Source organism: Pristiophorus japonicus, chromosome 22 (assembly GCF_044704955.1).
Source record: "Pristiophorus japonicus isolate sPriJap1 chromosome 22, sPriJap1.hap1, whole genome shotgun sequence".
In the NCBI taxonomy this organism is placed as follows: domain Eukaryota; kingdom Metazoa; phylum Chordata; class Chondrichthyes; family Pristiophoridae; genus Pristiophorus; species Pristiophorus japonicus.
Genome location: NC_091998.1, coordinates 16,467,855 through 16,492,994, shown reverse-complemented (window position 1 = coordinate 16,492,994; position 25,140 = coordinate 16,467,855). Strand labels below are relative to the sequence as shown.

The 25,140-nt window shown below is 42.0% G+C and overlaps 1 protein-coding gene and 1 pseudogene across 1 annotated transcript in view; one reads left to right on the top strand and one right to left on the bottom strand.

Moving 5' to 3' along the window:
• Positions 1-24,707, top strand: part of lrmda (leucine rich melanocyte differentiation associated) — a 1,025,922-nt gene extending 1,001,215 nt beyond the window's left edge. The window contains exon 7 of the mRNA XM_070865367.1: positions 23,176-24,707. Coding sequence (XP_070721468.1) covers positions 23,176-23,255 — 80 coding nt within the window. The 3' untranslated portion in view covers positions 23,256-24,707. The remainder of the gene's footprint in view (positions 1-23,175) is intronic.
• Positions 8,597-8,827, bottom strand: LOC139235212 (U2 spliceosomal RNA; annotated as a pseudogene).
• Positions 24,708-25,140: the final 433 nt, after the last annotated feature.

Genomic DNA, 25,140 nt, shown 5'->3' with positions numbered 1-25,140 from the left:
CAGAAGTGATGACCTTGCGTGGGACCTCCCTTTATATACCTGGGTGACCAGGTGAGGAGTGTCTCCCACAAGTTCACCCCCTGTGGTCAAGGCGTGCATTTCTTACATATATACAGTATTGCAGTGTTGTTACATAAAGGTTACATACATGACAGTGTGAGGCTGTGGAAGGATTTGTCAACGAGGACAAGGATTCTGAATTGAATGTGTTGGGGAAAGGGTAGCCGGTGAACTAATAGTGTAGTGGGGTTAGGTAAGGACTAGATGGGAGTTATGGAGCAGGAATTAAGTGGCCTTGGTGATGTATAAAATCTAAAGCTCAGCTCATAGTCAAAGAAGACATTGGGGTTCATTTTAAACTAACTCACTGGAATCGTTGGAAGGCTGGTGTTACACCCCGTCCAATATTATTCTCCGTTGAATCCATTACTCACCTGTCAGCTTCCCGACGGGCAGGCTAGGTTAAAATTGGTCCCATTGAGTTTGTGCATGGTCAGGTTTACTCTGAGCAAGTGGCACAGGATGGAGTTAAGGGAGGGGGGTGGGGAGAGGGGAAAATCCAGTCGAGCAATTTTGGGGCAAGGAAGAAGCCAGGAGCAGAGTTTTTGGAGCACTTTTCGGGTGGGAGAGGATGGAAGAAGCTGGGTGGTGTGTGGAAGTTGGGAGAGTACTTTTGAGATGTAGGAAAGCAGAAGGATGTGACACTTTTATAAATGAGAGAGGAAAGAATCCAGGCGTACATGGGTGATGGGGGGAGAAAGAATGCCAGTGTGAACTGGTGGCAAGCGGTAGAACGAAAGGAAAAAAAAGACTTACATTAACCGAAGAAAATAAGGGCATTGTGTGCTCTCGGCACAGACCCAAGATGAGCAACCTGTGAACTAATTTGAACCATTTTAAAATGTGCTGATACCAATAGGGAACATCTGAATTTGATATATCCTGGCTATTGCCATTTACTAGATGGCCAAGCTACTATTGTTCCTCAGAAGAATTTACATCTTGGCACCTGACCGTTGAAACCCAAAAAAATATTTGAAGGCATGGAACACCGACAAATTTTATGTTTGCATTTTTTGTTAAGTATTCATATTATCACTCACTGTCACCTGATGCCCTCATTATTGCGGTGCTAAACTAAAGGTGAATGAATACCTTTAAATCAATGAAGGGGATTTTTTTTTAGCTGCCCCAAGTTTTGGGCGCGTGATACCAAGCTGTTCTCTGTGCTGTTCTCTCCCAGGCATTCAGTAGCCTGTACTTCTGCTCTCCCGTAGGTCACAATTCACACAAGGAAGACTCAGTATTGTGGGCACACTCACTATACTGGGCCTCTGTTTTTCCAACGTAGCCTTCGCCAACAAACCTGCAGGAGAGTAGCAGTACAGAAGAGCAACAACAATTTGATTCTTCTTCAACCTTTTTTAAAAAAAAAATCCAAGTGCAGATGGGCAACAGATGCTGAATGATCCCAGTGTGTCATACATGCTCAGGTCAAAATGCAACTTAATGTCACAATGCAGACATGCTGATGTGCTGAACCAGCTCAGCATGTTTCCGAGGTCATCGTGGGAGACTGTAGCACTGGTGGCAGCAGTCAACAGAATGAAGGCCGGTAAGTTCATATTTGCTGGTGCCATCGACAACATGGCAGCCGTATACCAACCGCCTGTGGTGCTGCATTCATGTAACAGCGCCTATACTGCATTCATAAAATGGCTGGGTATCTGCCATCTGATGAATAAATACATTAATCTCAAGGTTTAGAAACGTTTTGAGATTAAGAATAATCTAACACTTCAATGCAAATTTGTGCTCAAAATCACTTTCTGTGTTGGTAAATTGGCAAGGAAAGTATATATTGTTTAGTAACAACTGTCATGCAATATAGTTAGAACTCTTAAGTAGCTCCTGTTGTTTTATTTTAAATTTATAAAAACCGTGTGTCTAATCCCCTGGAGTTGACCTGTAGTGCTTTTTATATTTGCCCACAATTTCATCCATAATATTTCTTGACTGGAAACACATGGTAAACAGATTCTGCTATTCAGCTGACACCATTTTTATTTCGAATTTGGCATCTTCCAACTGACATGAATGACAACTGTGGCAGCAATCACCTCCTCAAATCGCTCCTTGGTGTCTCTCCTGGCTTCTGGCATCCTTTCTTTCTAAATTTCTATCAGATGAGCATACTTTCTTTGGCATGCACTTTCGAATCTTTTTATGTTAGTTGATCGGTCCAGCAGGAGCCGATTGCCCCGTATTGCTGTTTGTATTGTTTGCAACGATTTCTCTTTTTCAAATTTAAGCAAAACCTGGCACATACTGGCTGGATTTTTTTTTTATTGTTGGATTTTTTTTTCATTGCTTTGTCGGATATACACAAAATAGGCTTCCAGCTCCCGCAGAAAGGGGCTCCGGGTGACACTGATGAGGGCACGTACATTGACCAGGTTTACAATCTGTAAAATTGGGAGAGCCAGAGAGCAGCCAACTCTACAAATTGTGCTGCCTCATCACCAGTTTTTGGACCAGCATAATAAATTTGCGCTGCGGCAAATGACTTATCTGTTGCAGCAGAAACTTTGAGAGATTTTTTTTTAAATCTCAGTTTTCATTAAAAAAAACAAAGATGAATTTGCAGTCTCGGGGGCAATGACATCATCACAGCACTGGTCCATTGACGCCTGTTTTAAACTGGAGACAATTATCCCAGCAAAGGAGAAATTAGAAAATGACACTGCCCCTTTTGTCGGCTTTTTTTTTGTTGCATATTTGCAGGTGTGTAATTAATAAAAATTCTCGAAGTTAGGGGGAGAAACCGGAGATTTAGCTGCCCTGAAAATAGGGTCACCAAATCTGGTTGGACTTATTCCTGGAGGTTTCATCATGTGACCTCCCGCCACCAACAGCCTTCTTACCCATCCCCAAAAATGTTAGAACGAATAAACAAAAGTGTTCAAAGAAAATAAAAAGAAACGCAGCTTATTTTAATGTTCCTATGATGTTCCTCCCGGTTTGCTCACTGCATTATCTCGGATTTTAATTTGTAATTCCTGGAGGGTTGGCAACCCGAGCTGAAATCTTTTGTCTGGCTTTGAGTCAAAATTAGAACCATTTCTACTGAAGTAGAATATCAAGTCCCCATAACAAGGAACTTTCCCTGCCCACCCCTTTCCCACAAACCTTGTCGGTGCTAGTCTTAAATTATATGTTTGACAGCTTCAAATGTTGTGATTTTTCACTTTTTGCATTTTGAAGTTAGATATGACAGTTTCCCAGAGAAGAGCATTTTCTCTGCTGCACCCAAAGTTCTAACCCTTCCAGTTTTGAGGAAAGCTGGGAAACTGACTGAACTGTGTAAAACTTGACACCTGTTTCCTATCACTGTAGTGTGCTGATGGTTTTGATCACCAACAGATAATAGACACTTAAATGTGCTCGCCTGTGGTTTTTGGCTCTCAGTTACGTATTTATATTTACATGGAACATTGCACTGTATTTAACCGTGCTAACAATGGTGAGTCGTTAGTTGATTAGCATTAGAACTGGCAGCTATGGAGAAGTTGGTTATTTGTTAGTTATGGCTGAGGACTAATGCTGTGCATAAAGAAGGAAAAATGCGGGTCGGCCTTTTGGCTAAGATCATGCGTAACTGACCTGACAGGGGAGTAACCATGACCCCAACGTGGTTCTCCCTGGATCAGGAAGGTGTTTCTCCTATGCTTTTTGGAAATAGGAGGTGGGTGGGGTGGCTTGACCCATCCACCTCCACGGAGGTGTGTGGGGGGCCTGACCCATCCACCTCCATGGCACGAACCTGGTATTGCAGTACTTCCAGGAACGGTGCAGTGGCTCTAGGCCTTTTGGCTAAGAGCATTGGCGCAGAGTGATCCTTGATGTGTGCAAGGTGACCTCTGGCGTTTGTGATTTGACAAAGAATTGGAAAAATTGGCAACGAATAAAAAAAAAAGAAGAAAAAAAAGAAGGAAAAATGTAAACATTGTGGCTGTGAAATTCGATAACGCCCCGTTTGGGGGTGGTAACTGATTCAGGGCGGGACTTACTGCGCCCAACGTGGAAGTCGCGCCCCAACCGCGAAATTCAAGTTCCCGCCCCTCGCAGGAAGTGGAGCGCAGTGTCGCGTACTGCACTTCCTGTTAGGGCAGTGTCTGGGGTACTACATGGACAGGATCGGCTTCTCCATGAAGCACTGATGCGTTTCAACGCCTCTCCCCTTCCGTTAAAGGGGAGGGCCGTTGTGAGCTCTGCAGGTCCTTTGATATCCTCCACTGGGCCACCAGGGCTGTGTGGTGCCGTGGCCATTGCTCCGCACCCAAACAGACAATGATGGAGCACGGGGCCAACAAGTGAGTTTCCCGAAGAAAAAAATGGCAGCGTGTGGCGCCGTGCACCTCCCCTTTACCTTTCAACCCGGGAGTGGAGGTCGGCCTGGTTTGCAGCAACCTCCTGGGGCGCGAGGCAATTTCCGCCATGGGGCGGAAAGGGGTCGCTGTGCATGATGATGGCGTCATTGCTGGAGGCACGGAGGCACGGTGGCCCGGGACGCTATTGTGTTCATGTCTCCACTAACTCTCGCGCAATTTTGCGTGAGCTGGTAGCGCTCACTCCGGGCAAAAGCAGTTTTGCACCCCGTTAGCAACCCCCGGAGTGCTTCGGCCCCTGTAACTTCCAAATTATTTACTATTTCTCCCATGTTCTGGACCGTCTCTGGCCAAGACCCCACTCAGGCTTCTGTCTGTGATGCTGTATAGCTGCTTAAGCTGCAAAAGTGGATTGGGGGTGGTGTTTTTTCCAGTTTCTGTTTCTTTTACTCTTTCTGTGGAACAGCACTTTCCAGTTCTCACTTCCCCACAGCAACCGGGTTGAGATTGAAAGGTTCGGGGTATGCTGAATTATAAGTACAATCTCGTGTCTTACTACACCTTTGTCTAATGTTTCGTAACCAATGGATTGGTGGTGGTGAGATGGTTTGAAGAGAAAGAAGAAAAAGGTAAATCTGGGTAACTATTCGACGGTCTGATCTTTCTCAGCTTCACTGGGTCAAGTACCAGATATAGTGCAAAATAATGTTCTTTTAGTGCAGTTATTCATCTGTTCCCCAGTGTAATCATTTCAGATGGTAACCAAATCAATTTGCAATGTTCTTATACAAAAATACAAACAGTAATTGTTTCATCTCATGAATGTTCGAGGCTACAATTCTTTAGGAAACAAATGCATTTTAATGGGTTACCAGCAGAAAATAGATAATGGCTTGGAATTTGCGATGGTTAATGACACCGAAATACCAGCGTTCACCGTCATTATCCCTCTGAAACTGATTGTATCATCAGTATTTAGCACATGTGCATCTAAACGCGGAAATTCTGAAGTTGTGGTCAGTCGGTCACTGCTCTGACACTGGCTGCGCTGTGGATACAACCCTCACCCCCATAGTCGGCAAACAGTATAATCTGTGAAACCGACAAAAACTTGGGCTTTTCTGCAGTAATTGCTGATAAATACCCCATTAAATGTTAAGTCTTGTTGGAATAGGTGTAATTGGGGGTTTAACAGCATATTGACTGATAGACAAACATTCTGGCCCTGTAAAACTCATTTTTATATTTCTGAAGTTGTTACATTTCTCCATTATGATAAAAATTGTAATTTTTATAAAACTTTAAAAGTTTGGTCGTGCTATTTCAGCTTCTACCTTATCCCCATGCGAGAGTTCCAATCTTTATTTCACTCTCTAATATTTTATTTTAAAAGTCTGGATAAAAGTAGCTCCTTGTTTCCTGTTTGTGAGAATTCTGCAATGTGATTGGCTGGCTGCTTAGACAGCTTGTTGACGTCACTGCAGCCCTTTGCTGAGAATTCCCATTACATAGCGCTGAAATCAATTGAAGGTCAAAAAAGGTAAACTTCTCGCTACAGAGGTCACGAATGTGTGTTTTAAGGACTAGTTTCATAATACACTTTTAAGTGTAGCTTAATACAAACTTCTGCTGTTACTATGCATATGTGTTGAGGCCTTCAGTTACACAGCCCTAATAGGCCTGCACTCACTCTGTACTGTGGTTCCGATAGTTTGCTGCATGGAACCATACTGAGGTTTCCAGTACACATTCCATCTGTCTGAGAATGAGACAGAGTTTGTAAAATTTGCAGAGAGGATTGAAGAATGCAGCTAAAAATGTTCAGACAGGGCTTTCCTTATGCAGAGGTTTTTGATGTTCTTAATCTGGCAGTCTGATCTTGCTCATCCTTACTTGGTACAAGTACCAGATGCAGTGTAAAATAATGTTCTTTTTGTGCATTATTCATCTGGTAACCTCTGAACTGTTGTTCTCCAGCGAAATCATTTCAGATGGTAACCAAATCAATTTGCAATGTTCTAAACATATTTTTGGTCCAAAAAGTATTTGGTTCATCTCATGAATGTCCTAAGCTACAATTATTTTGGAGACCAATACTTTTTAGTGGCTTGCCAACAGAAAATAGATAATGTGTGTTTTAAAGTCAAGTTTTAAATCAGAATGCACAAATCTTCCTTTTACTACCTTTCCAAAAGCCTTGGGACTCAGCAAGGGGTTGATGGTGAGTGTTACTGAATCTTTCCCATGGATATTAAATATGGAATATATTGCTTCCTCTGCTACGTATGTGCTACTATTGAGCCAGAAAAATAAAAACATGTGGATCAGAAAATAATTTATGATGAATTTAAATCTGACAGTAACAATTGCCGTATTTAAAAGATCATCATGTTTAATTATTTTACACTATAGTACGTAATCTTCGCAGTCCAGCCTTGCTGCAAGCTCCCCCTTCCCAGCTGATGAATGATACTTAACGATCTGTTCCTTCTCAAACTCATGCCCTCGTGAGAGATCTCAGACTACGTGAATTGTGCAGCCTTAGTGGAAGCTTCGAAGATGACTTTTGTGGCCTTGCGGTGGGCATGAGGGGGTTGCCCAATGTATTGCTCTTTAATGCTCCACGACGACATGCAGGCCGTGATCCTTTCCAACAGATCCATCACAGACCCAATCCATGTCCAGACCGGGGTCAAGCAGGACTGCGTCATCGCCCCAACCCTCTTCTCAATCTTCCTCGCTGCCATGCTCCACCTCACAGTTGACAAGCTCCCCGCTGGAGTGGAACTTAACTACAGAACCAGTGGGAATCTGTTCAACCTTTGCCGTCACCAGGCCAGATCCAAGACCACTCCAACCTCTGTCGTTGAGCTACAGTACGCGGACGCTGACTGCGTCTGTGCACACACAGAGGCTAAACTCCAGGACATAGCCAACGTATTTACCAGGGCGTATGAAAACATGGGCCTTACGCTAAACATTAGTAAGACAAAGATCCTCCTCCAGCCTGTCCTCGTCGCACAGCACTCCCCCAGACGGCACGGCCCTGGACAATGTGGATCACTTCCCTTATCTCGGGAGCGTCCTATCAACAAGAGCAGGCATTGACAACGAGATCCAACACCGCCTCCAGTGCAGCCTTCAGCCGACTGAGGAAAAAAATGTTTGAAGACCAGGCCCTCAAAACTGTCACCAAGTTCATGGTGTACAGGGCCGTAGTAATACCCGCTCTCCTGTGTAGCTCAGAGGCATGGACCATGTACAATAGACACCTCAAGTCGTTGGAGAAATACCACCAACGATGTCGCCGCAAGATCCTACAAATCCCCTGGGAGGACAGACACACCAACATTAATGTCCTCGTCCAGGCCAACATTCCCAGCATTGAAGCACTGACCACACTTGATCAGCTCCGCTGGGCAGGCCACATAATTCACATGCCAGATACGAGACTCCCAAAGCAAGCGCTCTACTCGGAACTTGTCCACGGCAAATGAGCCAAAGGTGGGCAGAGGGAACGTTACAAGGACATCCTCAAAGCCTCCCTGATAAAGTGCAACATCCCCACTGACACCTGGGAGTCGCTGTCCAAAAACCGTCCTACGTGGGGGAAGTGCATCCGGGAGGGCGCTGAGCTCCTCGAGTATCGTCGCCGAGAACGTGCAGAAATCAAGCACAGGCAGCGGAAGGAGCATGCCAGGCTCCCCGCCTACCCTTCCCTTCAACCACTGTCTGTCCCACCTGTGACAGAGACTGTGGGTCACGTATTGGACTGTACAGCCACCTAAGAACTCATGCTAAGAGTGAAAGCAAGTCTTCCTCGATTCCGAGGGACTGCCGATGATGATGATGCTCTTTAAACTGTTCCTGTTATATAAGAAACATGAGATTTCTTTCAGCACGTAACTGGTGCTGACGAAAATCAGAGTAAAGGTTTTCACAATATTATCACCTGATCTTCAAACGTAAAAAAAACTCATTGTGCTTATTTTGTTTTCTGTCAAGTGAGGTTTTTGGGGGATTATTATACATAACAATTTTTGTTCTACACATTTTTTTTTAAATTTTTTTAATTTATTTATTTATTTATTTATTTATTTATTCGTGTCCAATCGTTCCAATCGTTCCAATTCTTTGTCAAACGCCAGAGGTCACCCTGCACCAGTCAAGGATCACTCTGCGCCAATGCTCTTAGCCAAAAGGCCTAGAGCCACTGCACCGTTCCTGGAAGTACTGCAATACCAGGTTCGTGCCATGGAGGTGGATGGGTCAGGTCCCCCACACACCTCCGTGGAGGTGGATGGGTCAAGCCATCCCACCCACCTCCTGTTTACAAAAATGTAAGCATATACCTTCCTGACCAGGGAGAAACCACCCGGAGGTCATGGTGGCTGGTCAGGTTAGTTATGCAGATCTTAGCCAAAAGGCCGAGAAGCGAGTTCTACACATTGAAAAATACAATTCTGATGAGTTTCCTCTGAGCTTACTATCAAGGCAGCATTTGTCCAGCACACTAGTGTAACTCAACCCACCTCTCAGTTTGTTCACCAAGAACATTGCTTTCCCAATCGGGGCTGTGTTCTCTCCATACTTCAGTCCAAGCGTCCTGCCCTGAGGACCTGCTATGAAAATATCATTAGAATAGAGAATGTGCATTTCATCTGAATTGATTTTGAAGCCGTAATTAATTTTCAATAATATTCAGAGATCATTGTACTGGGTATGGAACCTCATTCCAGTAACATAGAAACATAGAAAATAGGTGCAGGAATAGGCCATGCGAGCCTGCACCGTCTTTCAATAAGATCATGGCTGATCATTCCCTCAGTACCCCTTTCCTGCTTTCTCTCCATACCCCTTGATCCCCTTAGCCGTAAGGGCCATATCTAACTCCCTCTTGAATATATCCAATGAACTGGCATCAACAACTCTCTGCGGCAGGGAATTCCATAGGTTAACAACTCTCTGAGTGAAGAAGTTTCTCCTCATCTCAGTCCTAAATGGCCTACCCCTTATCCTAAGACCAAGTCCCCTGGTTCTGGACTTCCCCAATATCGGGAACATTCTTCCCGCATCTAACCTGTCCAGTCCCGTCAGAATCGTATACGTTTCTATGAGATCCCCTCTCATCCTTCTAAACTCCAGTGAATAAAGGCCCAGTTGATCCAGTCTCTCCTCATATGTCAGTCCAACCATCCCTGGAATCAGTCTGGTGAACCTTCGCTGCACTCCCTCAATAGCAAGAACGTCCTTCCTCAGATTAGGAGACCAAAACTGTACACAATATTCCAGGTAAGGCCTCACCAAGACCCTGTACAACTGAAGTAAGACTTCCCTGCTCCTATACTCAAATCCCCTAGCTATGAAGGCCAACATACCATTTGCCGCCTTCACCGCCTGCTGTACCTGCATGCCCACTTTCAATGACTGATCAACCATGACACCCAAGTCTCGTTGCACCTCCCCTTTTCCTAATCTGCCGCCATCCAGATAATATTCTGCCTTCGTGTTTTTGCCCCCAAAATGGATAACCTTATATTGCATCCACATTATATTGCATCTGCCATGATTTGCCCACTCACCTAACTTGTCCAAGTCACCCTGCAGCCTCTTAGCGTCCTCCTCGCAGCTCACACCGCCACCCAGTTTAGTGTCATCCGCAAACTTGGAGATATTACACTCAATTCCTTCATCTAAATTGTTAATGCATATTGTAAAGAGCTGGGGTTCCAGCACTGAGCCCTGTGGCACTCCACTAGTCAGTGCCTGCCATTCTGAAAAGGACCCATTTATCCCGACTCTCTGCATCCTGTCTGCCAACCAGTTCTCTATCCACGTCAGTACATTACCCCCAATACCATGCGCTTTGATTTTGCACACCAATCTCTTGTGCGGGACCTTGTCAAAAGCCTTTTGAAAGTCCAAATACACCACATCCACTGGTTCTCCCTTGTCCACTCTGCTAGTTACATCCTCAAAAAATTCCAGAAGATTCATCAAGCATGTTTTCCCTTTCATAAATCCATGTTGACTTGGTCCGATCCTGTCACTGCTTTCCAAATGCGCTGCTATTTCATCCTTAATGATTGATTCCAACATTTTCCCCACTACTGAAGTCAGGCTAACCGGTCTATAATTACCCATTTTCTCTCTCCCTCCTTTTTTTAAAAAGTGGTGTTACATTAGCTACCCTCCAGTCCATAGGAACTGATCCAGAGTCGATTGACTGTTGGAAAATGATAACCAATGCATCCACTATTTCTAGGGCCACTTCCTTAAGTACTCTGGGATGCAGACTATCAGGCCCCGGGGATTTATCGGACTTCAATCCCATCAATTGCCCTAACACAATTTCCACCTAATAAGGATATCCTTCAGTTCCTCCTTCTCACTAGACCTACTGTCCCCTAGTACAATTGGAGGGTTATTTGTGTCTTCCTTTGTGAAGACAGAACCGGAGTATTTTTTCAATTGGTCTGCCATTTCTTTATTCCCCATTATAAATTCACCTGAATCCGACTGCAAGGGACCTACATTTGTCTTCACTAATCTTTTTCTCTTCACATATTTATAGACGCTTTTGCAGTCAATTTTTATGTTCCCGGCAAGCTTCCTCTCGTACTCTATTTCCCCCCTCTTAATTAAACCCTTAGTCTTCCTCTGTTGAATTCTAAATTTCTCCCAGTCCTCAGGTTTGTTGCTTTTTCTAGCCAAATTATATGCCTCTTCCTTGGCTTTAACACTAACCTTAATTTCCCTTGTTAGCCACGGTTGAGCCACCTTCCCCGTTTTATTTTTACTCCAGACAGGGATGTACAATTGCTGAAGTTCATCCATGTGATCTTTAAATGTTTGCCATTGCTTAGCCACTGTCAACCCTTTAAGTATCCTTTGCCAGTCTATTCTAGCCAATCCACGCCTCATACCGTCGAAGTTACCTTTCCTTAAGTTCAGGACCCTAGTTTCCGAATTAACTGTGTCACTCTCCATCTTAATAAAGAATTCTGCCATATTATGGTCACTCTTCCCCAGGGGACCTTGCACAACAAGATTGCTAATTAGTCCCTTCTCATTACTCATCACCCAGTCTAGGATGGCCAGCTCTCTAGTTGGTTCCTCAACATATTGGTCTAGAAAACCATCCCTAATACACTCCAGGAAATCCTCCTCCACCGCATTGCTACCAGTTTGGTTAGCCCAATCTATATGTAGATTAAAGTCACCCATGATAACTGCTATACCTTTATTGCACACATCCCTTATTTCTTGTTTGATGCTGTCCCCAACCTCTCTACAACTGTTTGGTGGTCTGTACACAACTCCCACTAGCGTTTTCTGCCCTTTGGAATTCCGCAGCTCCACCCATACCAATTCCACATCATCCAGGCTAATGTCCCTCCTTACTATTGCATTAATTTCCTCTTTAACCAGCAATGCCACCCTGCCTCCTTTTCCTTTCTGTCTATCCTTCCTAAAAGCTGAATACCCCTGGATGTTGAGTTCCCAGCCTTGGTCACCCTGGAGCCATGTCTCCGTGATGCCAATAACATCATACCCGTTAACTGCTATCTGCGCAGTAAGGAATTTGAATTACAATTAGGGGATTTTAGCACTCTAGTGATCACTTCACCTTATGCTAACACTTGTGTAGTAGTCCTCCACCATTGTTCGCATTGGTGCCCAGTTGTAAATAATATCCTTATTATAGGTCTAGTGATGTGTGACACTTTGAAGGATTTCTTCAGGCAAGACCCACACAATGCAGACTTCCGAGTCATCCCAATTAGATTGCACTTGGCTTTAAATTCGTCGGTTTTCATTATACTTCTCAGAGGCTTATTCTAAATGTGAAGGCCGTATGCCACGCTTATTTTGTGAGTGCTGTGTACCTGGAAATGGTACACAATATGGCATTGCTGCATACCAAGTCCAACATCTCCTGACCAGTGCTCTCTGAGACATTTTTGTGAGGAGTATTTGACCCGTCCAAAAATCAGCATTGTTGGAATCTTTGGGAGAAAAATATTACCCAAGGGGAGTGCTATGTTCCCGTATAATATTTTGTCAGCATTTGGTTCAAAGCTGAGTTTGGAGGAGTCACTGAGCGCAGTTACAGAGTGAAATAGCGCTCTGCCATCGAGCACAGGACTTAGATTCATCCGGCCACACACAAGCCTATTAAGCAGCCGGAAGTAAAATAATACAGGGTTCTAGGAAGATTACATGTAATTTTTGTCTTGCATGAGGAAATTCCATAGAACAGAGAAAGGTTTACAAATAGAGATGTGCATGTTTTACCTGGAGCATTCTTTTAATAACTCACGTGGCTTGTTAACTTAAATCATATAAGATCTTTCTCACTCAGCAAGTACATTGTAGATCTCCCTGTACCCACAGTTTAACCTCTGAATCGGCTAACCATCTTGAACCAGCTGACATCCACTAGGATCCATTCAAACAGGAATGAGGAAAAGGATATTCAAACCAATTAATACACATTGAAGCAACAACCCAGTTTCACTCCTGCATTTCATATGTTTTCAGACACCATGAATCGAGTTAGAGTGTATAGGCCATTATGAAAGAAGCGATAGAGGTCAGTACACATGCTGCATTACAAATACTCAATTCGCAATTGTTGATACCTCGCCCTTATTTAATTATTTTCAGTCTGTATGATAGAATGAGAGTTAAGAGTTACATGAAATGGGGGGTGAGGGGGAACACCACAGCCCCTGAAGTAATTACAGGCTACTTTTAGACAGAGCCACTGCTGTGGTCATTCAAAGACCAGAGGCCACTAACTGTAATGAAAAATATGTCACTATTAGTGATGCGAATTCATGATAGTATGTCAGACAGTCACTATATTCAGTAATTAATAGGTTTAAAGTGTGCAACCATTACAGATTTTTGTGAATAAATTGTAAGTCAATATTGATTCTCTTATTGATTAACCACCATTTCTTAGACATTTTATGATGCAAATGACACGATCTCACTAGCTGTGTATGCAATAATAGATTGCACAATGTGGCAGCATTTCATCTGACCTATACTCTTAATATGGTATTTCTGTATTTATGACACAGTCCTGCCACACCAGTTTCTAAAATATTATATTTGCCTCCATATATGTGACTATTTGAATAATTTATAACCTAAACCAAAACTGGCTTCATGCATACTAATTTATTTGGCAAATTGTGTCCATTTTTTTTGGAATAAGATTAAGAATGTTTTCTTTCATACGCTTTTTTTGCTTAAAGAATAAAGCCATGCATTGCAAGAACAGGAGTTTCATTCAAATGTATACATTTCTATATTTTTCATAAAATAAAAAGAAACAAGGAATCATTCTTATATTACTTACAGCAACCTGACTTGTTGGTGCAAGTAATATAAATGGATAGTTTTGATATATAACAGGGCCTAAACGCCAGCATGGTGCCACATTAGTTTCCAAAGTGGCATTGTACACATTCTTAAAGGATCCATGCCATAAGCTAACAACTACAGTAATATTACAAATTGTTTTCTAGTACAGTGGGCCTTATTCATAGAATACAAATCTGCACACTTGAATATTGGAGGCAGTTCGGACAAGGTTCACGAGGTTAATTCCTGAGATGAAGGGGTTGTCTTATGAATAAAGGTTGAACAGATTGGGCCTATACTCATTGGAGTTTAGAAGAATGAGAGGTGATTTTATTGAAACATTTAAGATTCTGAGGGGCTTGACAGGATAGATGCAGACAGGATGTTTCCTCTTGTGGGGGAATCTAGAACTAGGGTCATAGTTTCAGATTAAGGGGTCGCCCATTTAAAACGGAAATGAGGAGGAATTTCTTCTCCCAGAGGGTCATGAATCTTTTGAATTTTCTACCCCAGAGAGCTGTGGAGGCTGGGTCATTGAATATATGTAAGGTAGAGTTGAGGCTAAGATCAGATCAGCCCTAATCTTATTGAATGGCGGAGCAAGCTCAAGGGGCCAAATGGCCCATTCCTGTTATTTCTTATGTTCTTATTACAAGGACAACTAATTTTTGGCTTTGATGAGCAACGTAGTTACCACAAACAATGAATGTGCTTTGTCCCACTGCTACTGTTTATCCAATAGAGCAAATCTATGCTTTAAATAAAATAAGCAGATCGTACCAGACCTTGTTCGCGAGACTGAGCACGTGTTACTGATTAATATCATCGTGCTTCCAAAATCATTTTTATATTGAGAGCACCCATTTAGCATTGTAGATTAATTGGTTACCTCGGCTGCAAAAATCCTTAAATTGTTCGTTTCCCAGTAACAAGCAATTTATGTTGCTGTTTATTGCACATTATAGGAAACGAATGCTGTTTCAGATTTTTCTGTATCTACTGCTCCTTTAATTAGTTGCTCTTTGGCAATGCATAATACTGCACTGTAAATGGACAGGCCCCTGTGTCCTAATTTTATGCAGTGGAACTGCCAAGATTTGCTTCCAAGCATCGCTACAGTGAAAAATGGCATGCATTTTCTTGATAGTCCATGTGGTTGTAGAGTATAAATGGCTAATGAATTACAGATGAACATTGACGCAAATTAATCTTTTTGATGTCCCTAGGTTATATGGCAGGCATTTAAAAGTTTAATCAATACACTAAAGTTGAAAACATGCAGGCACTGCAGTTGTTTGGATGTAATAAACATTGGAGGAAAACTGGAGACTTGTACTCAGTACATGTATCATAATGACAGGTATTTATGTTTAATGGACTAAATATTTTTTACTGGAAGAGAACAAATGTCAGTTTAACTTTGAAGGTTCTGGATTTAAGTTAGCAATAGAGTCTCAGGGAGATGGCTGCCATATCAAATAGTCTGTAAGGAAGCAAAAATCTAAACAATATAATGACTAATTGGTTCAGCCTTCAGTTAGTTAACTTTAATGAAGCAAAATTCTCTCGATTTTTGTTTTTGCATATTAATGTTTTCTCTGTTCTGTGCAATAAAGCACAGCCTGAACTGATTATTTCATTTTGGTAACCTAGGTTTAACCTTTTCCACACTTTGATGTAACGTGTTTGTTAAACTCGCCATATCTTTCTAAAACGACTGCAGGGTGAACAGTAACTATGAAGCCTAGTGTTCGTGCGGACTGATAAACAGTCTGGATGAGATATATCCAGTCTAAAATAACAACACCACTACACGCCCGATCTCTGCCTAACCCCATAATTCAGTCTCATGTGTGGTTATGGATGTCTGTGCTCTGTGAGTCTATCTTTTTCCTACAGGTATTATTTCAGCCCTTTCAGATAATAAGGAAAGTTTAATTGCATTGTTAATTGATTTTTCTTTTGCACAGCATTATTACCATGATTGATTGCCATGTTGATGAAAATGTTAAATGCAGCCAATGTAAAGTACCAGGCTGTAAGGAGGGAGAGCCTTGTGGAGAACAGATAACCTTGATGTTAAGAGCTACATCCTTTGGATATGTCTTTCCTTGACATATTGATGGCTCTGGAATGGGAAAAGCTGATTGTATGCAGAATACAATCATTAAACCCACTTCAGCGCGCTGTTGATTAATTAGTTTTTTCCTGAAGGTTCTAGTTAAACAGAAGGCCTCAGTAACCTCAAGAGCAGCAATATTTCAGTGTGGAAATTGTGTCTTAACTGATTTTCTCCTCTTCACTTCCCTCTTCCCCAACCGCCCCCCACCCCCCCGCAAAAAAAATCCCTGTTCCCGTCATCACTACTGCAGAATAATCATTCAACACCAGTAGCAAATCTGAAGACAGCACATGCTCACATCAAAGCAGAACATGTCAATGTCACTCACGGATGTGGAGATGCCCTCCCTTTTTTAAACAAAGTATGACATATGAGGAACAAAGTGTTGATTGTTCCGCTGCCAAATTGTACATAATGGAAACATTAGCTTCAAGATAACTTTTAATCTGTCAGACTAATGGGTTCTTAATGTGTATAGGGGTTTAAATGTATGTCAGCCATGTCTGTATAAGGTAATATACTTGTGGCCCGAGAGGATCTCGATGACTGTACGCTCGACACAATATGGTTTATTATTGTGTATCAGCTCATCATTCTGTTCCCACGGACGTTGAGCTGCTTCTCAATTTTCCAGCAACAGATTATATGAAGAGGGGGCCTGAGATGGCCTCTTTGCTTAGCAGTTATAGAGATATTGCTGCACCTCATCATCACGAATAAGTTGCACCGAAACCTTGGGACACGAACCTTTCTGAGTGTGCACACATGCCTATGATTCACAGGTTACCCTTGTACCCATCCTGCGCCTTTTCCTTTACGCTGTGTTAGACATGTGGAAAAGAAAATGTGAATGTCAACTTTTCCAGATCAGATTGCAGCCGATTAAATCTCCTCAGTGAACACTAACGGATGGAAATAGAAACTGACAGTCTTTACATTTGTAATAGGCATCATCTGTACCTAATTTTGGTTTGTTAAGTTGTAAGTTATCAAAGTTAACAAAAATAAATACAATAAAAGCATAACGGTTTTATATTAAGAAAATGCATTTGCAGCACATTCCTCTTAGTGTCATTTTCAATTTATACACGCGAGACATGTAACTAAACAAGTTGGCACTGGCAGTGAATACATCTTTGGTCTCTGCCAATTATTGGTTATGACATTTGGTAAAGCAACAGTTTAAAGAGACAGTGTCCCTTTTGTTGGAGTTGACCGTTTATAAAAAAAAAAACTCTAACCTTCAAAAGCCTCTTCACATCATTTCAGATTTTTAAAATTATAGTTCTGAATCATGAGGCTTGTTACAAAATTTGAAAGCTAATGGAACAAACCTGTGGACCAATCTGTTCCTGAAATCCTCCCACTTGTGAAAAAGGCTGCCATAGCTCACTCCCAACTAGGACCACGAGTCAACCTATACATGAGTAACACGACCTTGGACCTTGGTCTGTGCTGAGTTTAATCTCAGCAAGCGAGCTACTGTGGGGTAGGAAGGGGAAAATCGACCAGGGGTTCCCACTCCTCATTGGTATCAAAGATCCCTGCTGAAAGAGCGTGTGGATTAATGTCAACGTGGGAGCTCAGTAGTGATGCCCTCCGCAGAGAGAGAGTTGTGCCAACCTACATACTGCAGGAAGCACTCATTCTCCAGTGGCTAGGCCTAGCCAGCCTAGAATGTATGGATAATGACTATAGAATCATAGAAACTTACAGCATGGAAGGAGACCATTTCGGCCCATCGTGTCCGCGCCGGCCTATGTTTGACAACTCTCCAGGATTGACCTGGAGTCTCCAGGAATGAAAGATTAATCTCCGGGACACTGCTGCAAGCAACCCTAGAGAAAAATATAAAATGGCTGTTTGACTGACCGTCAAGCATCTTCCAATTAACAGCCAGTTTGCTTTCCAAATGCCTTTGGGAGACTAATGGCGGGACCGTGTGGGCGGAGCGGTTGGCAGCAGGAGGTTGTGTGATGAAACCTCCAGGAATATGTTCAATGAGAGTTGGCAACCCAAATAGTGAGGGAACATGTGATGGCAGCTTTGGACCACCATTTTGAAAGGTTGGATACAGGGGAATGACCAGAACATGTGTTGCACACATGTTACAGTACACATGCATAATTCACTCTTTCACCACGTTTTTCTCCATGATTGCTTCAATACTGAATTGGACTCTGAAAATTGGACATTAGGGAACCTGGGAGTAAATAAGCCTCTTTGGCCTGATGCGCCTTGTGATTCTCCTGAATTATAATCAATCATACTTGTAAAGCACTCCCATCGCAAACTCTCAAATGCAGCGACATTGTATGATTCATTACTGTGATTAAAAAGTCTGCCAGTGCCTTTCTTTTTCATCCAACGTTCATTTTTGCAACACTAATTTGAGAAGGATTTTATACAAAATGTAACCATATGTCCAATATCAAAATGTGTAAACCTGCCAGAGAAAGGCATGGTGAGGAAAATACAAGTAAATGGATGGGAATGTTCCCATAACATGAATTGAGAGTGACGGGGGTTCAGTTATTCCAGCACAGCAATCCAGAAGATTACTTTTACATTTTGAAAATGCAAAACTAAAAAGGCAAAGCAACAGCAGTAAGCTGTTGGAAAACGCTTTTGGGTCATGGCAGCTTCAAAGGAAAGTTCCAGATGCCAGAATTGTTGCCTTTAATACATAGGAAATATATCGAAGAGCTACCTTCTAACACTAATTCAGCTGTTACCAGTTAATCTACATTGTTTTTCTCGAGCATATACAGCAGCCATTTTCTGTTGGAGAGATCAGTTTGTCACCATGTGGCAATGCCATGGGCACTTGAAACGAGAAATGTTCACCCAGGAGGTCTTTTTTCAAGTTTCTTTGGAAACTCAATCAAATCTAGGTTATGTAAAAGGCTCGTTGAGCAAAAGTACCACCTAGTCTGGTCGTGAGCCAGATAGACTCAGACGGTCCCTTACTGCACTCTGATTTCTGCAAGGACATGGTGGGCCGTGGCATTTGGAGAGGGTAAAAATCAGCAGAGGTCCCCACTCCTGATCGCCATCCTGAAATTGTGCATGTGTGGAGATCAAATAAGGCTTAGTTTTTAGGGTGCCCACATTCAAATAGCCTGTTAGTTCACCTGAAGAGGGGCCACTTGGCGAGGATTCAACCGTGACTACACTTCAAAAGTACTTCACTGGCTGTAAAGCACTTTGGGACGTCGTGGGTTTGTGAAAGGTGCTATATAAATGCAAGTCTGTCCTTTCTATTTTACAAGGTTTTCAGAGCCTTTTTACTTTTGTGTACTTTTCAAGTGTGAACAATTTCTCGGCTACTTTGAATTGTTAAAGTTTAACTGTTCAGTTGCAACACTTCCTTCCATAAAGTAAATTGTTGCTTTATTTGCGTGATATCTGAGCTTCCTATTTTAAATGAGTATCTTTTTATTGCCCCTTTGAACTCCAGGCTTATCAGGTATACAGGAAAGTTGTAAAATATGATTTGCCATCAAATCGCAGCTGCATGGCCTGGTGTGGCTTCTCTGCAAAGCCAGCGCTTTAAAAAAAAAATTAAAGCGTTTCAGACCCCAGGAGTTCAGAAATTTCAGCTGACTTTTACTGTCACTAGCTTGAGCACCTTTATCCCCGGGCGAGCAACAGCAGCTGGAATTTATTTCCTGCTGCCAGACAGTCCGACTGCTTTACGATACATCCAGAAATTCACTTTCTTTAATATTCGAACCCTTTATTCGAGGTGACAGCTGCTCACACGTTGCTGTACAGAGCACCTCAAGTAGCGCGAGTTATCAGAAAAAATGAGTGTCCCGTCGTTACAAGCTCACAATGTAGAATGACTAAGGTTATCCCTAGGCCTCTGAGCCCCAACCTCCCTGACAGAACAACCGCTGGTAACATAAAACTTGACTACAGTTTGTAATGATGTCTGGGGAAAACTAGGCGGAGGAGCAGCAGAGAATACTGCAAGTGATGGGAGATGATGTCAGATTCAGTTAGGAGCGCAGACAATGTTGGAATATGGTTGGCACTAATATGGTACCAGTATCTTTCTCCTCATCTCTGTTTTCTGTCACTGCTCACAATTCCGGGCCTGTCTCCACAACTGACAATGTCTTTTCAGATCACGTTATTGCCAGCACAGAGTGCACTCAGCACATCACCACTCAGCTCCTTTGTTTGAAGCCTGGTCTTTTGTCATTAATGCACTTGATATCTATTTAAAACTGACGGAGAATACTGGATCTGTTTTCCTGACTCGAGATCATTGACAATATTAATACCACATGTCCTTGCTTCAGTTTCTGAGCGCTGACACCTAGCTGCAGTCTCTTGCATTCTTCAAGTGGCTCTTTCACCAGGATGTCTGTTCGCAGTCCTGTTTCTAATCCGTCAGTAACACCAGCAGATTGCAATCACCAACTGTTAACATAGGCTACAAAAACATGTTCTTAACAAGTCACTTCATTTATTTTATTTTGGTGGGGGATGGGGGGGGGGGGGGTTGGAGAAGGTCACGATAAATCTAACGTGTAAAGGGCAGAAGCCAAAAGTGTTTCTGCAAAGAAGTGATCCGACTAGCCTAAAGGCATCAAGTGTTAAACATTGACCAGATATCCCTGCAATTGTCAGTTTGTGTCCCATTGAAACTGCGCTTCGAGCTTATCAATAGAATTGTTCCACCTGAAGCTGCCTGCTCGGCTGACCTTATGGGTCAAAGTGCAAATGACAAGCAGCCCACTGATTGGTTTACTGTACTGTCGTTCTCTGAGCTTGACCAATGACTGAGTGCTATGGCTGCTATCGTACATGCGGATAGTTTTGCTGCATTTTTTTTGCCAATGATTTAGCATGCTGTAGAAGGACTGAGCAAATAGGGTCAAATCTGCTTGTGGATTATTACAGTAATGGTAAGGTATGTTTACGGGCTGAGAAAAAGTAATATGCAATTTAATGAATTGATCAAAAGGCATTACATTTCTTGCACAAAATTACACAATAATTTAGTGTGCAACATTTGAGTGCCATAAGTGGGAAATAAAATTAATTTTTTTGCGAAGTTAACACATCCTTACACACCGCCGCTGTTCCCCACCCCCCACCCAGACCAACATGATAGTGCCATACATCTCGTGAGTCGTTATTTTCTCACATCGACTCTTTTCAAGGATGCCGTTTCCCTCCTTGACACTGTTCAATCATCACTTCCCTCCACGAGCCTGTCAGTCCCTTCTGGAGACCATCGTGAGTGATCTTCTTCTCCCGAGATTAGCTCTTCCCAGCATCGAGGGGAGAAAATGATAGACTGATCTTGTCTGCTGCTAAAAAATTAAAATGGACCAATAATGAAAAAAAGTCCAGAATCTTAAATTACATGAAACACTTCAATACACTACTATAAAGATAAAGCTTTCACTTAAATGAAAGAATCCTTCAGATCTGGCACTCTGAGCAATAGCTGCCTCCCTCATGTGAACTCCAAGGCACTGACTGTGCAATCATGTTGAGGACATCTACAGCTCTGACCATTTGATGAGAGTTGTTTGTTCTGCTGCCTTCCTTGGCGAATTACTCTGTCCCTTCCTAGTCTGAGTGCAAACAGAATGAAAGCAACACAATGTATTTGAATGTGAAAAGAAGACATACAACAGGACTTAGTTTGCAGATAAAATAACCACAAGTGATGTTCGATGTATGCCTGGCCAGGTACAACGTGCTGACTCACTGCAGTCCTTTACTTGTCCATTAGCCAGCAGGCCCCATCATACACTGAGTTCATACTACACAATGAACTACTTGTACAAGTTCATTTAAGTTATGCTTTTTAAGACGGAAACAATGTGATGGCTTTATCTTGTGATGAGGACTGCTGTGTGTTCTATAATAGAGTTGCTGTACTGTAATGTCCTGACATAGTAAATTAAAGGTTGACCAGCTTTTGTGAACATTGTGAAATGTTGGAAAATAACAGTCAAAAAGAAATTAGTCTAAAGGTTCATTTTTTAAAATTATTAATGGTCGTAATCTCCAATGATATTAATATTGTAAAGATGAAATAATTCTTAACTAATAGAGAATAGCACGAAGATGCCCCCTAATAGCACAGTTGAACCAATGGATAGCTGAGTTGTAAAGACCAGGACCATCCAGATTTCAGCCCTGGTGTCTTTTGAGTTAACTGGTCTCCGATGAGGTGCTGTACCTGGCCCCTCAGATCCTGCGCTGGAGAAAGGAATATCAGTCAAAGTCTGTAAATGTACATGTGTGGGTAAGGTCAGGATTGGTATAGGCGGTGATGCCGCCACAGCCAAATAGCCCATCACCACTCAATGTGTAGACTCAACTGTGAATAAAGGTCACTTGTGTGAGGTACCAGAGGGGACGGGAGTGGCTGTGGAATTGCACCTCAGCAAGGAATCAACACAGTCAGGGGATGAGGAGCAAAGACAACTTTTTAAACTGAGACTTTCGATTTAATACATGAGAGTATTTTGTGCGCACTGTGGTATTGAATAATGGTATTAATGTTTTATTTCTCTCTGAATAACTGCTGCCACCTCACATTTAGGTACACTTCAAAGTTGCCTCTAGACTGCCACAAATTAGCCAGATTAAGCTTGACTTTGGAAGAGGATTTTCTGCCTTTCCACTAGTTTACTTCGGTGTCCAATGTCAGAATTCTAGCTTCCCCGATTGCTGAATTTTTGTTGCATTTATAGGCATTTATACATTGTGGACTTGCATCTTGCAAGCTTGATTGAGGCTGCTCAACTGCTTTGCACTTTGTACTTTAAATCGGCATCAGAGCCATGCGTTTCATCTCATCCGTGTAGACGAAACTCAAACTCTGCGCTGAAAGGGAATGTTCTAACCCACTGTCTTAGCCCAGTTGCCTGACCATCAGATTTTATCTGCAGGCTCTGTTCCTTGAGATAACCTTATCTAAAGGCTTTGTGTCTTTCCATGGTCCATTGTGACAGGCCAGCTAATTGAAGTGCTTAGTGTGTCAGAGAGAACAACTTTATTCCCAGTTTGACCATGAAGTGATACAATCTGCTTTGGGATGAGGTCTTCCACCTTCAGAGGAGGAAAATACTTTACCTGCCTCAGTGATTATCCTTCTTCCTGTTTCCTGAGGCATAGAATAGCAATGAGTTTAGCTTTGCACCATAGAGTTATGTACAATTGAGCAGGCATCCTGGAAAAGGCAAATATGTTCGTTTTTAAAAAATTAACAAGGCAATGTATTTACTGTCGGCTTTCTTTTTGTATTTGTAGGTGTTTTTGCAAAATGTCGCTATGTCTATCATGGAAGGCACTCCGAGGGGAACAGATTCATCCGCGATGATCAGCTTTAAGAACGGTTCTGTCAGCCTACCTGCTTTCACCTGTTTATGTATTTTAAAAAAAAAGATGAAGACATATATCCAAATTTAAAAAAAAGCACCGAGAATATAACTTCAGCCTGCTAGTGTCTTATGCTGACTTTGCCATGCCTGTCAAGATCAACCTTTCAGTCTAGTCTGAGCAGGCACATAGAGATTGACATGATTGCCTTTAAGCAGGTCCCTTCTATCGCCATGACAGACAGCTGCACCAAAGCTGCATGCCTGACAGGATGAGCCTCATGATGGATTGCCTGCTACAACTGCTGCTCATGGGAGGGCAGAGGTCACACCTGAGGTTGAACTGAGCATGCTTATTGCATCACACCAAGTTCTCGAAAGTCACATTAAGCCCTTACTCCACTCATTACAATGACTTGTTGTTGAGTAATGGGAAAATTCTGCTCCATTTTATAGATGGCCGTGGACAAGATGAAATGAATAGTCATATTAAACCGTAAATCCCATTGACTGACCAACATTATTTCAGGGACTTTATCCTGATTTATCTTTTGCCTTATGGGTCTTATTTTGAGGTTGGGAAGATTAAATATCAACCCCATTAGATGAGATTCTCTTTTTAACTTTGATCAGTGAGGTTTCACTAACAAAATTGACAACTCTAGCAGGCTGAATAGATTGTACTTATTTCTCTGTGTGTCTTTGACTTTTGATGTATTGAAAACCTAGTCTACCTTTACCGCAACTTTTCTTTTGAGCAGCAGACCATTTCAGAACCGTGATAAGATTTTTGTTTAATGTCATATTCGCTGTCTCTTACCCAATTTAAGCAGGATTTGTAATTTATCCCCACTGTAAAAGATGGAAAAAAAAATCTTTTGGGGTTCATCCTCTTCTGTGTTCAAAACCTATTCAGTTGGGGTCAGACTTTTTTGTAAGAGATGTGTCCTAATGTGACAGCACTAAATTTAGTATTTGAACTTTTTGGTGTACATGTTTTTCTACACAGTGTACAGCATTTGCATATCCTTGTTAGCACTGAGCTTGGTCACGTGTTTTCTACGCGGTATAGTGTTGTATTCAGATACCTGTGTTTTTCTACAATGGACATGCTGCTGTTTTATAGTGACTAAACATTTCGATTCACATGCTTTTCTACACAGTACAGCATTGCGGTTTTGTCGTATTTAATGCAGTTTGGATACATGTTTTCTCTACGAAGCTTTGCTGTGCTGTCGTATTTAATACAGATGATGGTTCAAGAATCTCGAGTTTACAGTTCTTCAGTGGATCCATTGAAAACATTGAGCAGTGATGAGTAAAATTTACTGTAAAGCAGATAGCCTGTCTAAACAATATGAAATTATTGCAAGTATTATTTACATATGCTAAGAATATTATGTTACAGTGTTTGGATTTAAAAACTAACAAAGCAGAATTCTTAACTTTATTAATCTGTGCATGACATACGACTGTAATAAATTACATTCCTGTATTTTGCAAAATATGCACTTTGTTATTTAGCTCTGATGGTTGTTTCAATTCTTTATAAAATAAAAGCATTCACAAAATTGTTGTATTTTTCTTGGTGTGGTGAAGACAGTTTTCTAGCTCAGCTTCAGATCTTCCGGACAGTGTGTAAGCGTAGCTGCAGGTACGGGATTATAAACACATGGACGTGCTTGATGTAGGGTGTAGCCATTTCCTGCTCAAGCTCTCGAATTGCTGTTTTAAAAAAAAAAAAATCATATTTTTTCAATCTATTTTTAAGGATACAAAAATGAAGACATAATTCATGGTGACTCACATTTTCTGCCACAGCATTTTTGATAATAACTAAGAAGTTCATTTTTAAGTATGTGCCCAAATCAATCCAAGTTGAGCCAAATGTGAACAT